This window comes from Lissotriton vulgaris, chromosome 11 (assembly GCF_964263255.1).
Source record: "Lissotriton vulgaris chromosome 11, aLisVul1.2, whole genome shotgun sequence".
Lineage (NCBI taxonomy): Eukaryota > Metazoa > Chordata > Amphibia > Caudata > Salamandridae > Lissotriton > Lissotriton vulgaris.
In genome coordinates, this window is record NC_141699.1 from 3,424,704 (window position 1) to 3,441,253 (window position 16,550).

Sequence of the window (16,550 nt, forward strand, 5' to 3'; positions counted from 1 at the left end):
CCACTCAGACTATGGCGCAGAAGGCGAGAGAACAGGTTGGAAATGAGAACGCGCTACGTATGGAGCGCTCAGATAGACTTTGTAGGTTGAAAGAAAACAAAAGTTATGTAGTGCGAGAGGACGACCCAGATGAGATGGAAGACATTTTGAATACCCGACCCCCTCCCCCTTACGCCCCACAACCCTTGTACCCCTCCTTGTCACTTCCGATCCCCAGTAGTCCGGGTCTTTCAGCAAGTGCCCCCCAACACTCCTCGCCCTCAACGCCCCTCGTCTCCTTACTCCAGACCACTTCACCTGCACCCTCACAATTTTCTTTAGCACTTCCTACTGTTTCAGCTAGTACTACCCCCAGTCAGGAGATGCTAACGCCGAGTCGAGGCGCAGGTAGCGGATTACTCTCGCAGGTACGGAAGTTGCTAACGCGTTCTACAGTTGGTTTAGATGAAAAGAGTATGGTGGCTAATCAGGCATGTCAGTGGGCCAGGAATAATATTTATTCGTTTGAAGACATTTGGTCCACTATGAAAGATTTTGAGCCTTTGATGCAGCAGCACGTTTTGTGGCACATGTCCAATGTATTGATACCGCTATGGGAACAGGGGTATGGAGGTGTGGCTCCAGCGGTTTTACGAGGTATACAGGCTGGAGCCTATAGAACGAATACCGGGGTGAAAGAAGTGATGAGTAGTTTACGTGCACTATTACAATACAGGAACGAATTACCCTCTGCCGGCACACCCCATTTCCCAGGTCTCCACCCAATGCGCGAGGTGCACCCTATTTTTCATCCCGAGGTCCCCGAGTTGCTGGATCCAGTAACGAAGGCTGTTACCAGGAACAGGATAGATGCGCATTTCCAGGAGCAATGGGTGTATACGCCATGGAAGAGAAGTGAGGTATTATCATTGAAAGCTCAGCTGCCGGATTCTAGAAAGAATCCGACTGCCTACTACAAAGAGCTGACAGAAGCCGCGTCTTCCACTGTGATGACTTTGGCTGATGTTGAATTGTTTTTCGGGCTTTTGGTCCCGGTTGATGTGTGGCGGCAAGTGAAAGGTACTGACCATGCGGAAGAGTTAGGAGGTACGTGGCAGGAGTGGGACAAGGAGCGTAAGCCAGGGGAGAAGCCGAAGGCTGAGATTTTAGCTTTACCAGGGCGCATAATAAAATATATGCATTCTCTCATTCCCCCGAAAAAGGTAGATTGGGACAAGTTGACGGCCTGTAAGCAGAAAAAGGATGAGGCAGTCTCGGACTTCTTTACGAGGTTTGAGGAAACGTTCATAGATTTTAGTGGGCAAGATGTGTCACAAGATGGCGGGTTACGGCTTTTTGTTAATAGGTTTGTCACGAACTTTTTGCCTGAAATTTCAGCAAGACTGCAAGCGTCGGAGAGCACGTGGACAACGTCCTCTCCTTCGGGTATTCTCAGTATGGCACAGTATTATGAGCACAGAGAAAATGAAAGTAAGGACAAGCAGGAAAAGAAGGCTAAGGATCTCAAGACAAGCGTTTTGTTGCAGCAAGTGGCTAGAGGCAGAGGAAGGGGTGCAGCGCCGAGTCGTGGGGGCGGCTTTGGGAGAGGAGAGAGTAGGGAAAGGCTGGGACAGAATCAGTGCGCAAAGTGCAAGCAGGAGGGGCATTGGTGGCGGGATTGCCCACTGCTTCAGTCGAGCGCCGGTCCAGGACGGGGACAAGGACGAGGTAGTGGTGATTTTGGGAGACAGGCTACACGGGCTGAAGGAGGCGGGAGACCGGGAGGAAATTACTTTGACAATAGTGCAGACAGACAACAGTTGCAGAGGGGCGGTGGTCAGTTCTATAATGATGATTACTCAGTGGACGATTTGACAGGGTTTTCCCACAACTAGGACAGCGTAGGACAGAGCATGGGACCAGTACTTGTGGAAGTTGATCAGAGGGGACCCTATGTTGAGGCAGATTTACTGGGGTCTCCACAAAAATTTCTAGTGGATACGGGTGCAACGAAAAGTTCAGTGGCTCTTTCTCGAGTCCCAGGGGCGGCTCTGTCTGGCAAAAATATTATTTCTGTGGGTTTCGCAGGTACCCCGGTGATTAGCCCCATTTCTAAACCCCTCACGTTGACGATTGGCCCTTTCACTGTTGATTCACCGTTTCTATTGACATCAAATTGTGGGGAAAATTTGTTGGGCTTAGATTTACTAAAAAGGTTGCACGCCACCATCTATTGTTCTCCAGACGGTGTGTACCTTACTTTGGGCCCGAATGTCGCCCGCCCATTACAGTGTTTCTCAAAAGATGATCCATTACCACCTGAATTTCGAGGCATACCCGACAGCTTGTGGGCGGTCAATGACACGGATGTAGGTAAAATGGATATTGCCCCAGTGACCATAAGAGTGAAAGTGGGGGCAAAATTACCCAGGGTTCCACAGTACAGGATTCCTAGGGAGGGAGAGAAGGCCCTGTTACAAATAATACAAGATCTCATACGGTCTGGTGTAGTGGAAGAGACTGATTCAAACATATGTAACAGCCCTATTTTACCTATCCTCAAAAGACGGTCACCTGAAGCTACTGATAATACTCCTGATGTTTATAGATTTGTGATTGATTTGCGACACGTAAATAGAGTGGTGGAGCCACAGTACCCGGTGGTCTCGGACATCACAACAATATTGACCATGATCCCCCCTTCTGCGAAATATTTCTCTGTCCTAGATTTGAAAAATGCTTTCTTCAGTATTCCAGTACATGAAGACAGCCGTTATCTCTTCGGATTCTCATTGGCTGGCCGAAGCTTCCGCTTTAAGAGAATTCCTCAGGGGTACACTGAGAGTCCGAGCATATATAGTCAAGCATTGAAGGCACAATTGGATGAACTGGAACTTCCACCTGGCAACGTCATGTTGCAGTATGTGGATGATATCCTGATAGCATCGGACGACGAGAAGGGTTGTCGGGATGCTACCGTGAAATTGCTCCACCATTTGGCTAAAAGAGGGCATAAAGTGTCCCTTCCAAAATTTCAATACTGTCGAACGGAGGTCACCTACCTCGGTCACCTCCTTTCGAAAGTGGGGAGGAGGTTGACGCCAGAGCGCATAAAAGCTATTAATAATATGAGTGTACCTAACACGCAGCGAGAGGTGCGCGCGTTCTTGGGCATAACATCGTATTGTCGCCAGTGGATACCTAACTATGCGTTACTAACAGAACCCCTATTGTATCTGACTACCAAGGAAGTGCGCGAACCCCTACCCTGGACCCCCGCATGTCAAGAAGCGTTTGAGTCACTAAAAACGGCTTTATGTTCTGCGCCTGTTCTTGGAACACCTGATTACCAGAAGCCTTTTGTTCTTTATGTACATGAGGCGGAAGGTTGCGCGTTGTCTGTTTTAACTCAGTGTTTTGGGGGGAAGCAGAGACCCTGCGCGTATTTCTCTGCAATGCTTGACAACGTGGCAAGAGCACTGCCGAGCTGTCTGAGAGCCACGGCGGCTGCGGCGGTCTCCATAAGACAATCGGCAGGGCTCGTACTGGGATCAGACCTCACAGTCATGGTACCGCATGCTGTGGACATTTTGTTGAACAGAACACAGACCCAGCACTTAACTAGTGCTCGTCTTACGGGTTATGAGATGACTCTTTTTGCACCCCATGTGACAGTCAAAAGGTGTGCTACACTGAATCCGGCCACATTGTTACCTATCCCCACAGATACAAAGGACGATGACATACATGACTGTTTGTTTAGGACCGAAGAGGAGACAAAGGGGAGGGTGGATCTGACAGACAGGCCCTTGGACGAACCAGACGGGGAGTTGTATGTGGATGGGTCCTGTTTTAAATTGCCAGACGGTACATCGACAGCAGCATATGCAATAACAACATTACAGACAGTAGTGGAGACTTCTAGGATACCTTACAATTCTGCCCAAGCTGCTGAGATTATAGCCTTACTGAGAGCATGTGAATTGAGTGAGGGACTAGACGTGAACATTTATACTGACAGCCAATACGCCTTTGGCGTGGCTCATAACTATGGGCGACTTTGGGCAGAACGGGGATTTCTGACTTCTCATGGACAACGCATACAACATGGTCCACTGATATTACGACTGTTAGCGGCATTGACACTACCCAAAAGATTGGCTGTGATAAAGTGTAGCGCACACAAGACAATAGTGGATGATGTAGGACGAGGCAATGCCTTTGCCGATGAAACAGCAAAAGAGACTGCTAGAGAAAAATTACCACGAATGTTTGTGGCAGGACCAGCTAGATGGGTCCCAGATGTTCATATGTTCTCAGACACTGTACAGAGTGTCAAGAACATACAGGGAAAAGCGACAGAAGATGAATTGAGGGCATGGAAGGATGGGCAGGGACGATTGGATGCGGATGAATGTTGGACAGATGTGACCGATAAGAGACGATGGTTACTCCCGAATGCATATGTCCTTCCGGTAGTGACGATGGCGCATGGGCCTGCCCATGTAAGTGCCAAGGGAATTTGTAAATTGTTAGACCCAGTGTGGAGCAATAAGAATATCTCTAAAGTGGCCACTCACTTGGTTCGACAGTGCATGGTGTGTTTGAGACATAATCCTGGAAAGGGTACCCCTGTCCCAACTGGAAATTTTGCACCCCCTTCTTTCCCTTTTGAGGTGATTCAGATGGATTACATCGAAATGGAAAGGGTCAATAACTTGAAGTATGTCCTTGTAGTCGTATGTGCCTTTAGTAGGTGGGTGGAGGCGTATCCAACGAAAGACTGCACGGCCATTTCTACTGCGAAAATGTTGATAAAGGAGTATTTTTCTCGCTTTGGATTACCTAGGGTGATCTGGAGTGATAATGGTACGTCCTTTAATGCAGAACTAGTGAAGCAAATATGTAAAGGCTTACAGATTTCCCAAAAATGTCATTCAGCCTTACACCCTCAGGCAGCAGGACTCGTGGAGCGGTTTAATGGCACGCTCAAATTAAAGATGGCCAAAATATGTGAGAGTACAGGTCTCCGTTGGCCAGACGCCCTTCCCTTAGCCTTGCTTTCAACGAGAGTTACTGTGAATGCGAAAATGGGCGTCTCCCCCCACGAGGTGGTATTCGGCCGTCCGGCCAATATCTGGGGAGTGCCCAGGCCTAAATGTTTCACAGAAGTACCATATCCTTTGTTGACAGATTATCTGTATGCTTTGACTAAAGATCTTCGTTCTATTCATCAGCAGGTAGCAGACACTCTGAAGCCGTTGCCGGAGGGGCCTGGACACTCCATCAACCCAGGGGACTGGGTTGTGATCAGAAGATATCAGCGGAAGTCCTGTCTGGAGCCAAGGTGGTCGGAGCCACGCCAGGTGCTTCTCACCACGCGTACTGCACTTCGGGTGGACGGAAGGAAGGCGTGGACCCACGCCTCACATGTGAAGAGGGTCCCGCTCCCGTTGCCCTATGACAAATGGGTACAGGATGGCATTGCTGACGAAGAGCATGAGAATATCCCAAGGTATGCTCCTTTCTCGGATGCTTCACTGATTGGAGAAGAGCGAAGCGGAATAGAGAATTCAGTGAGCTCTACTACTCCTGTTGCTACTAGTGAAGAGACACCAGAGAGTCCAGCATCTGCCACAGATACACCTGCCTTGTTCACTGACCCCGAAGTGCCAGGGAGCACTCGATACAATTTGCGGCCCCGAAGAAAATAAGTAACAGTGCTGAAATATGATGGACTAAACACTGGAAGAAGGGCTTAGTGAACTTTCTGAATACAAAGATTTAGTGGTAGGGATGGACTTGTAAGAGCCCTGGTGTTTAGCCGAAGATTGTGTGTTATGAGACTATAGAGTGGTGCGGGGCCCGAATTAAGTGCTCCCTTGTTTTCAATTGCTGAACAGCGACGTTAGAATAAGGTATGGACGGTAAAAGCCTGCCTGTGAGGCTTTGAAGGACACAGGGAGAAGATCCCTTTTTAAGGGTTGAAGAACCCCTCTGGCCGGTTGAGGATTGTCTGGGACTATTTTTTTAGTAGAAGTGTTTTTCATTTTTTAATTTTGGGTATATTTTGAACGTTCTTGAGAATGTATCCTTTTGGGCGCCCCGTTCCTGATGAGGAGCAGCCCTTTGCGGCTCCTCCGAGACCTGTGCCTGATTCCCCCTGGTTGGCCCTTCCCCGAAAAGGAAAGATCGTGGTCATCATTATTATTCTGATTGCTTTTATAGTGACTCTTGGAATATTGTTTTTCCTGGATAAAGCTTACCCCGTTCATGTGTTTGCACCCACACCCACTGCCGTTCCTGAACATAATATGATTACTGTTGATTATGGTGAAAGAATGTTGAGAAAAGGTTATAAAGAAAATGTTTTTATTAAGACTTTGCACCATGCACACGCCACTACCAACTTGACAGATTGTTGGGTTTGTGGGCTCTTGCCTTCTGCTGCCTATAAGAAAGACAGATTTCTTGCCCTCCCTTTGACGCCTGTGAATAGTTGTGTGGGGTGGTATACTCTCATAGGTCTTGTTAAATATTTCCAGCAGCCAGATTCCCTGACTCCTCGACTGCAGAATAGGGGGTGGACAATGACAATGCGAGTACGCCCTCTGCCTCCATCTTCCCTTGGATGAATATACACTGATGGACGTTTTGACCAGACCTTTATGGAGACGTGTGAGCAAAAGTTGGGCCGGTTTCTGACACCAAATGATACTGACACACTTAGGGAAAGTTTCCTGAAATTGAATGCTTCTCTGTCCTACAGACACCCCCCGAAGGGTAACAACAGTTCCAAGTCTCTGATACCCCTGGCTGTGGTAGGTCCTTCTCCATTTTTCTGTATAGAGGGAAGGGGTCCCATCAAAGTCGGTAATAGTTCCTGCAATGTGACTGCTTCGATACGCTTGCCTCTCAGCCCCTCTTTGATTGCCCCACCCAGCATCTATTTCGTGTGTGGAGATAATGGATACTTATGGTTGCCCGAGGGTTGGGGTGGGGTATGTTACCTAGCCTACATGATCCCTCCTGTATATGTGGCTCCTTCTGATTATCACAAAACTCATCGTCGATTCCCCAGTCCACAAGATCAGCCGCAAGAGCAGCGTAAAAGGAGGGAACTCCAGGTAGATGACGTTGATCAGACGGACACCTCGTACCAACAATGGACTGATTTTTCGAAGGGTTTGTTACCTTTCCGGGGCCCGATATTTAACAGCAGAGCTATTCGACGACTGTCTAGGGTAATGGAAAAGGTAGTTCTCACCGAAGCTGACATTACGACTAACATATCTGTCGAGATTCAGGCTATGAGATTATTTACGATCCAGAATAGGATGGTGCTTGACGTCATACTGGCTGATAGGAGCGGGGCCTGTCGCGTCATCGGGACGTCTTGTTGCATTTATATACCTGACTCAGCCCCGACTGTTAACTTGGCAGTACAGAAATTACATAGATTAGCGACTGAACTGCATCAGGATAATGGAACATGGTCCTTACAGGGGTGGCTCTGGGGTGCCTTCTCCTCCTGGGGTTGGAAAATATTGATGGGTTTGGTTGGTGTGGTGAGTGTAATTCTGACTTGCTGCCTTTGTGTATATTGCCTCCCTCCATGTTGCTCAATGTGTGCTACGAATTTACGTCCGAAAAAGAAGTTACCTGGTCAATATACCACTTCTATGATTACTGAAATTCCTGCTGATGCAAGTTGGTTGATGTTTATTGCAGAGGATGTTCTAGACTAGAGAAATAAATAAGGGTGTAGAAAAGTCCTGCCCCTAGAATGGATGTCGGCACTACCTTTTGGCAAATAAATAAGGCCATAGTTAGCCAATGATGCTAAAAGGAGGGTCTGATAGAATTCACTTTTCGATACCCTATTTGCCCATTGATGATGTGTGAGTTAGCATCATATGGCTAACTGATGAAGTTCGTATATGCACCTATGCTGAATTATTTTACTTGCTCCTTACTTATATTATAATGTACGTGTGACCATATTACTTTCTTAGCTTAGCCTGTGTGCCACCATTTTGTGTATCCCTCTGTGCCTGCGGGCCCTGCTCGCTCATATGCCCCTCCCGCAGGAATACAGAAATTCACTAAGACAGCAGTTTTCGTTTCTCGGCTCACTGTGGCCGAAACTAACAAGTCTCTTTATCGGTAATGTTCTCATGCCCAGAGACGCCGAAGCCTAGCTACATGGCCTTGAGTAGAGATAATGATGTATCCCTTGCAGGTGCAGATGCCTGCTGTATGAGAGCATTGTCCACTGGTCCGAGGCTCGGTAACTTTCCACAAGGGGCGTACCCCTTTTTACTGTATTGCATTATAATGTATTGCTGTGATGCAGAGAGTCAGTCCTCTCGTTCGCACTCCTAGGAGTGAGGTCGGACAGGGCCCTCTCATATGAGTGTTGTTTGGCCTAATAAAGACTTTTGTTTATTCTTCTCCACTGTCCGGCTGACTTCCTATATAGTGACTATAGGTGAGTGCGGTAAGTCACTCGGGTGGATTTGAGCCACGCTTATCACCTCTCCTATGCATATCTGTTGAAAATCCCCCTCAGGCACAAGGCCACCATACCATGATGATGTAATTCTCGACAGTGTCATAACGTCACTCAGCAATCAGGCTACCTCACCTGTTACCAACTATGACCTCTCTTCAGTGACACAAGGATCCTTCCCTAAAGCACTTGGCAGGTGAGGATTTTGAAGATGAGCGACCAAATAAAATAGAGGATTGAAATTCTGTACTTAGGACGAGAAGTTCAGTCCTTTGGGTTTTTGTGTTTTGGGAAGAGGGGCTAGTGAGGTGATTTAAATAAAAGGCAATAAATATTCTGCATCAAGATGAAGGCGAGAAGCTGTTGAATCAAAGCACTATACCATGGAACAAAAGTGCCTCACTGTGGAACTGGTCCTATCCAGAGGTATCAATTGTAGACTCATTTCAAAATGAATGTAGATGAGATTGTAAAGGGCCCGAATCAACAGATACTACCTTATTACTCCAAGAGGCAGGAAGTTCTGATAAAGAATTATTCTGTTCATATGTAGGGAGACAAAATGTGGTTTCTCTTTGTAAAGCATAGGCCGTGGTTAGAGGCTTTTGTATATCTTTCCGAGGTTCGCCACCATAACATCGCCCGGATGCGAAAATTTTGTTAAAAGTTCAATTGATGAAACATGAAATAATTCATGCATACTGTAGAACTACTCTCAAAACCCTCTCCCAATCGTATTTGGCCTCTAGTTTTAGGGTCTTCCTTTGAGAACTGCAAAGTCTCATATTGTGTTATACGGTCTCCATCCTTCGCTGGGGACCCATCAGGGTTCTGTGCCCTTGAGACATAAAGTCTGCCTCTGAGCTGCATTACACCTGAGGTGAGGTCCTACAAAACTCTTTCAGATTGTTCTGAGAACTGGGAAGTTGACCCAAGACACTGTCCGAACTTAGAAGATCCCTTCAGTGAATGAGATAACAAAAGGTCTCAGAACCCACCCCGACATCAGACAAAGGGACAGGCTGGAGTCCTCAATCTTGATGATTGTTGGCGAAGAAAGTTTTTGTGAAGAGACCTGGCTTATTCCTTTTTGCTGGCGATCCCCCCAACCAGCAAGTATTATAAAGTTAAGATGACATTTCCATCTTCAGTCACATATTCTGAATCATTTCAAAGACGGGCAGATTCCTTAGCAGCCATCCTTTTGTGTTAGAAGTTAAAGTGGCATGACCTTGGACGAAGAGATGAAACGCACACCCTGATCTGGAGCCAAACACTCTTCACAACTAACAAAGCTTCAAGCTCCTAAGAAATATTTACAAACCATTCAGGCACATATTTACTTTTTTGGTTGACTATTCGCTTTCAAGCCATTGAGGGACAGACATGCCCTGTTTCTAAATCAAAATGTATTTGTTTTTTAAGAAAGCTACTTATTGCAAGGACTGATCGAAAATATATTTTGAGGCTCACACAGGAGAGGGACTTCTTTTCAAATGTTTTTATTTGTCCATCAGAAGGAGCCACCTTCGAAGGCAGGGCTGTGACCTTGAAGAGTCCTAGTGGACTGTTACACTTCAATCACTAGTAGCAAATGCAGGGGAACAAAATGCCCCTACCAATGTTCCACTGCGTCACTAAAGTCCCATCTTAAAATATAGAGGAGAAAACACTAGGGTTTCTAAAGTGGACCTGTTCCTTACACATGATTTCAATTGGAAAATCTTAAAACAATCTTGTGGAGGGTGATCGATATGGTGGATCATTGGCAAAAATATTTTAGTGGTGTTCCACTTAAATACTCTTGTAGAAGCTTCTGCCATTTCTTAAGGATCAATAAGCGCCTACAAGTGATGGCGGCTGAAGTAGATGCAGCTCAGTGAATGGTAGCAATATAAAATATTTTAAATGTTCAGGGACTAATTAGGAATGGGGGGGTAGTGGGAAATCTTCAGAAAGTGACAAGTCAAGAGGAGCTCCATTGGTGGAATTTCCTCTACCCTTATGATGTACTTTTTCCTCCCGTCATAGGATTTACTCCAGAAATCAGAGGATCTTCCATTACCACCCAGCTCTGAGCAGGGCCTAGATTGGACCCATGGCCAACTGGCTTCACCTCCTTGAGCCATGCACCCCCTTGCTCCAGCACCCCTCCTTGGCCACATTACCTTTCACGTTCCCCACGTGCATGGCCCACTCATTCTCGCTGAACTTGTCGATGGTGTCCAGCACACTCTGAGGGTCTCCGCGGACCGCGTTCTTCAGCACGTAGTCGAGAATTCGCTGCTCCTTGCTGTCGGCCATGATGAATGAGGTTCACCTCTTGAGGGGCAGCGGGTTCTAGGGTTCTAGAGTGAAGCCGAACCGATGTCGGGGTCTGAAGCTCGGCAGAACTGAACACAAGACGAGGGTGGCAACAGTACTATGAACACAAAAGATGACAAACAAAAGGGTTAATATACGTACTGCAGGTAGACAGAGCCAACATATATACTTGTTTTCACAGCTTGCTGAGACTGGTCTCCTCTCTAGAACTGACAGCAGCAAGTAGCATTTAGAGGTTGTATTCCGTACTTTATATGTGCCACGACCCCCAACACACACTCGTTTTCCATTTAAAAAAAGTTGTTAATAACATTAGCCAGACTCAAAAATGTGGTGTCGTCAAAATAGCCACAAAGGTTGTGAGTGTCAATGTAAACCTCTTATTACAAATTCGTTCACCACACAATAATTGAGTAAAGCAAGGCAGGAAAATGCGAGGTGGTTATCTAAGAGTGTGAACCTGGATGTGTAAACAAATCCAGGCCAGTGAGTGTCTACCTGGGAGAATAAAGAGATGGACACAATGCAGGGTCACCAGGCTGAGCTTGAAAGGACCTCTTGCGCACAGGCAGGCTGCTGCTTGCACACCCGTGACAAGATACGCCCACATTGTGAACATTAAATCAAGATTCATTTGTGAACAAAATGGGCCAGGGTGCAAACCGTGCCGGCTTAACCCTGGTGCATTATCTACAAATCAAACAAATTGTGCAAAATGTAATAAGAGGTTCACAGTGCCATGGACTTTAGTTTCACCATAAATGGGGCAAAACTCTGTAATTTAATGTAGTAGAGCACGACAGAGAATATGTATTCATATGTACGTTGAAGAGGGATAAATACAATCATACAGATAATGTCCTGGTCTGGTAAGATAAAGTAGGATCTTTCAGAAATCAGACAAAGGATACAAAAGAAATGTGATCTGGTCCAGTTTTCTCCCTTGATACTTGTACCGCAAACAGTCCTTTCGAGCAGGATTTGACATTGTTGTGCCAACAGCGGGGCAGCAGCCCTCAACCTGAATGTCCAGCTGAGCTCAGGGGAGTCATCACTGCCCAATGAGGAGGAATTTCACACCTCATAAAAGGCTGAGTTCCAGCTGGGCAGCTCCTAGAGAGCTAATGTAAATTAGCCTCCAGGTCTTCAGGCAGGGTAAATGTCACTTTCTAAAAGTTACTTTTCCTTAATACTTATTAAAGACCCATATTCACAATTGAATTAGATTTAACATAGCTATTAAAAATAGTGGCATAATTATTTTCCTTGTTGATATTTTAATTTGTTCTCAGGCTTTCTGTATAGGCCTGCCACAATTAAAATAGCTCTTGTCATTTTAGGACATGATGACATTAATCTTCTGCATGTCCCATTGTTAAATACCATGCACCCTACCCTGCGGGCTACAAGGCCTACATAGGGGTGACTTTTTACTATTTAGAAAGGAGGGCTTGCTCTGTAAAAAAAAATATATTTTCAAAGGTTGGCCTGTAGCTTTGACACTGCACAGTCTGTGGATCGCACATTTGCTGCTGTAGTCCACAAGTGGCATTTAATTTTCAGGCCCTGGGTGCATTTTCTACACTATATACCAGGCACTTCTATTCATGTTGAATGTGTCAATTAGGAATAAGCCAATTCAACAATGTTTAAAGGTGGCACAGACACTTTAGCAGGATAAAGGTTACAAGGGGGGGGGTGCAAATTGTGTAGCAGGGTTGACTGCATTGTGCATCATAGTGTGGGGTAGTATTTATTATTTTGTCTTTTTTTAGACATAATAACACAGTCTGGAAAAAAGGTTTCACCTCATTAGCACCAGTTTAAAATGGAACTACAGCAAGAAGCAGCTGGAATGTGCCAAATAAACTTTTGTGAAGGACCTTCCAGGGTACATAAACACGTCACTGTGCTTTTAGTAACTTTTGATCAGTTTATGATGCCCTTTTATGAAAATGTGGAAATGATGCAGCAGGTGATGGATTATGTGGCAAATGTAACAAATCTATAATGACACATAATACACCTACTGCAGCATCACAATAATCTAGCAGCCCTGCCTGTAATCCATTTCTGTCTATTCATGTGACAAAATGAGAGAATTTGTTGGGAGAGAATAAATGCACAGTCACTGGTGCCCCAAAGTGGGGTGTCGGTTCTTTAAGTTTCTTCTAACTATATCAGTGAGCCCCCCCTTCGGTGAGCTACTCTCGACAGCCCCAGCGCATGTTACCAGTGCTTCCATGGAGTTGTTGCCATTGCTTTCCTTCGTATGATGGGCACTTGCACCGCTCCTTCATATCTATATCTGTGTTGTATTAATGAAACTTGACGAGTCGTTTCGCTTAAAAAGAGTGAAAACTTTGCCATCGTCAGGGTTTTTTGTTGTTGCCGAATATAGGTTCCTAGGCAGGGCCACTGGAATTATGCGATTCTATGTCTGTGGCATATTCTGCATAATTATGGATTTGCCACACGTCACATAATCCATCATCTGCTGCACAATTTGCAGATTTTAACACCCCAAAAAAAATCTTTCAAGACAAACATCACATTTTTACAAAAAATGCAGCGAGACATGTTGCTGCACAGTGGAAGACCCGTTGCAAAGATTGACTGGTCACGTTTAAATTGCTTATTGCTGAATTTCGGTGTTAAACTGGTACTAAGGATGTATGACCTTTACCAAGATAGTTTTAAAATGTCAGTCAGTCAGTCAAAAAAGCTTTATTATCGGTTAAAACCATAAAAGCAGAGAATACATGAAAAAAAAAGATTACAATCTAGTTTTAACATGAAAAATAATGAAGTAATACTATCACAAAATGTGCCGCATTACGCCTCAATCCTGACACAATTTGGTTTTCTACTGGGCCCGATGTAGGTAATAGTGAAATACCGAATTCTAAATACCGAATTCTACTGATTTGGTATTTAGAAATCGGTATTTCAGATGTAGGTACGATTTCGGTAAAAAATACTGAATCCTTAATATTTGTTATTACCGAATCGGTAATTGAGATTTGGTAATAGCGAGTACCTACCCATTCATTCCTATGGGCTTGGAAGCCCATAGGAATGAATGTGAAGACATTCGGTATTACCGATTCGGTAATACCGAGAGGTATTTCAAGGGTGCCAGGTTGTCCAAAGGACACCCTGTTGCACCCCTGGAATGTGGATGTGTGCACATGGGGCACACATGCATGCCCTATGTGTGCCACATGGCACTTAAAAAAGCAAGAAAGTGCTTTTTTAAAGGAATTCGGTAATTACCACCAACTTGAAGTTGGTGGTAATTACCGATTCCTTAAGACCCAAAAGCACTCTTTTATGTGCTTTCTACATTGCATTTAAGGAATCTGTATTACCGATTCCTTAAATGCAAGGTCAATAAGTAATCGGTATTAAGGAATCGGTATTTACCGATTCCTTATTACCGAATCCTTCCCTACATCACGAATGCCTAAATAACGCTCGGTAACGGAGAAATTTACCAAATTTCACTGTTACCTACTGGTATTTGGGCCACCTACATCGGGCCCATAATTCCTGGGGCCCTGGCCATAAATTAGGAATAATGTCACAAAAGAAAGAAAATTAAAACAAGCATTGGAAATGCAATAGGTCTCGCACCATTAGAGTTAGTGCTTTTAGAATTGTTTATGGGTTTTTTTGTAAATGTTTAGCATTTTTGTTTCCTGTAGCCAATGCTAAAGAATTACAAATAAAAAAAGCCATAAACATTTCTTAAAGCTCTAACTGAAATGGTCTGAGACCTATTGCACTGTGTGAGGGTGAGGGGTTGAGGGTGAGTGAGGGTGAGGGTGGGTGAGGGTGGGTGAGGGTGAGGGGTTGAGGGTGAGTGAGGGTGAGGGGTTGAGGGTGAGTGAGGGTGAGTGAGGGTGAGGGTGAGTGAGGGTGAGGGTGAGTGAGGGTGAGGGTGAGTGAGGGGTTGAGGTTGAGGGTGAGGTGTTGAGGGTGAGTGAGGGTGAGTGAGGGGTTGAGGTTGAGGGTGAGGTGTTGAGGGTGAGTGAGGGTGAGGGTGAGTTAGGGTGAGGGGTTGAGGGTGAGTGAGAGTAGTTGAGGCTGAGTGAGGGTGAGTGAGAGTGAGGGTGAGTGAGGGGTTGAGGGTGAAGGTTTGAGGGTGAGGGTGAGGGGTTGAGGGTGAGTGAGGGTGAGGGGTTGAGGGAGGGTGAGTGTGGGTGAGGGAGAGTGAGAGTGAGGGTGAGGGTGAGGGTGAGTGAGGGTGAGTGAGGGTGAGGAGTTGAGGGTGAGTGAGGGTGAGGACCTGGACCTGGGAAACCTGGCAGCTCTGGACAATATGTCTTTGAAAGTTGTATTCATTATACCTATAGTGACCCTTTGCAATACCTATCTAAACAAAAATCCTTCTAACGGCATTGCCTACTGTTACACTATGAAACTAATACTGTCTGAGCACCTGGCGTCTGGGTCTTCTTCAGGACTGAAAGGAGCACCTGGGGAATAAATCTGAAAGTGGGTGTAAAAATGTGGAGTTGTAAATTATGTGCTACTAGTGTGAAAAGGTGAACACTACCTACTATGTATGAAAACGACGGGTAACCTCTGCAGGTCAATCCAAATGGTGGGCCTGTGGAGGCTCCTGTGGGGAGAGAGGTAACAGTCACACGTCTGCTGGTATGTCCTTGCCAGCATAGACAGGGTTACTCAATAGCGGGCCCATTGGTACTTACTTACATGGAAGAGTAACAATTGCAGCACAGTTTGCTTGCAAATTGTGGGAAGATAATTCCAACGGTTCTGTAATGAAAGAAGGGGGGGAGGTGCCTGTCATTAAGACATCCAGAATGGAAACTTTGGATTAATTAAACCATAAACATGGAACAGTGGAACTAAGAATTGTCCGCCTAGCAATACCATGGTCACCATGCTTGTGACTGGAGGGCCAAGATGTGAGAGGTCTGGGCGGTTACACAGGTGAGTGCTTGTGTCATGCTATGCAACCCGGTAATTTTTCCGGGATGCCGGCAATGACGGCATTGGTGAAAGTTATGGGTAATATCATGCCCAGAGGAGTCACTGTAAACGTTAGGGCAAGTAACAAATAGAGCCCAGGTGTTAATCAGGTCAGGCTCCGCAGGCCTGGATTTATGTACAACTGCGGACCTGGGAGCTTGGTGAGACTAAATTCAAAGGCTGTCAAAAACAACCCGGGTCGGTAACATAGTAAAAAAAGCTCGGAGCGGAAATGCCTGTGCCGCTGGAGTCAGCTTAAAGCAGTCGAGAACGACATTACTAAACAACACAAGTTTGGCCGTCTATTCTGAGATGCGATTAAGTAAAGGAAATGTGGTTGCGCCTGAGTCGCTTGGAAGACTGTGAAAAAGCGGAGACTCGCTCTCCTGAGTAACAAGACGGAGGGAAGAGAGGGGAGGGGGGAGGAGAAATGCGACACGGCGGGAAGGGGAGGGGGCGGAGCGGGTAAAATAAACAAACAAGACGGAGGGAAGAGAGGGGGGAGGAGAAATGCGACACGGCGGGAAGGGGAGGGGGCGGAGCGGGTAAAACAAGACGGACGTGCACGCGCTTTTAAGCTCAATGCGCATGCGCATTGAGCTTAAAAGTCACGGGCACTGCAAGGAATCGCCACGATTCCTTGCAGTGGATAAAGAGTGGATAAGCCCCCATAGTCTCGCTTGCTCGATGCGCATCGACAGGCGAGACCTAAAAACTAGGATATACATCTTGA

At 45.9% G+C, this 16,550-nt stretch overlaps 1 protein-coding gene across 2 annotated transcripts in view; it reads right to left on the bottom strand.

Annotated features, from left to right (window-relative positions):
• LOC147678868 (catechol O-methyltransferase-like) overlaps positions 1-16,550 on the bottom strand; it is a 185,616-nt gene that overhangs the window by 24,702 nt on the left and 144,364 nt on the right. The window contains exon 2 of one of the 2 annotated variants that reach the window (XM_086942625.1): positions 10,660-10,913. The exons of the other annotated variant lie outside the window; for it this stretch is intronic. Within the exon in view, the coding sequence (XP_086798751.1) occupies positions 10,660-10,795 (136 nt within the window). The 5' untranslated portion in view covers positions 10,796-10,913. The remainder of the gene's footprint in view (positions 1-10,659; positions 10,914-16,550) is intronic. 2 annotated transcript variants of the gene reach the window in all.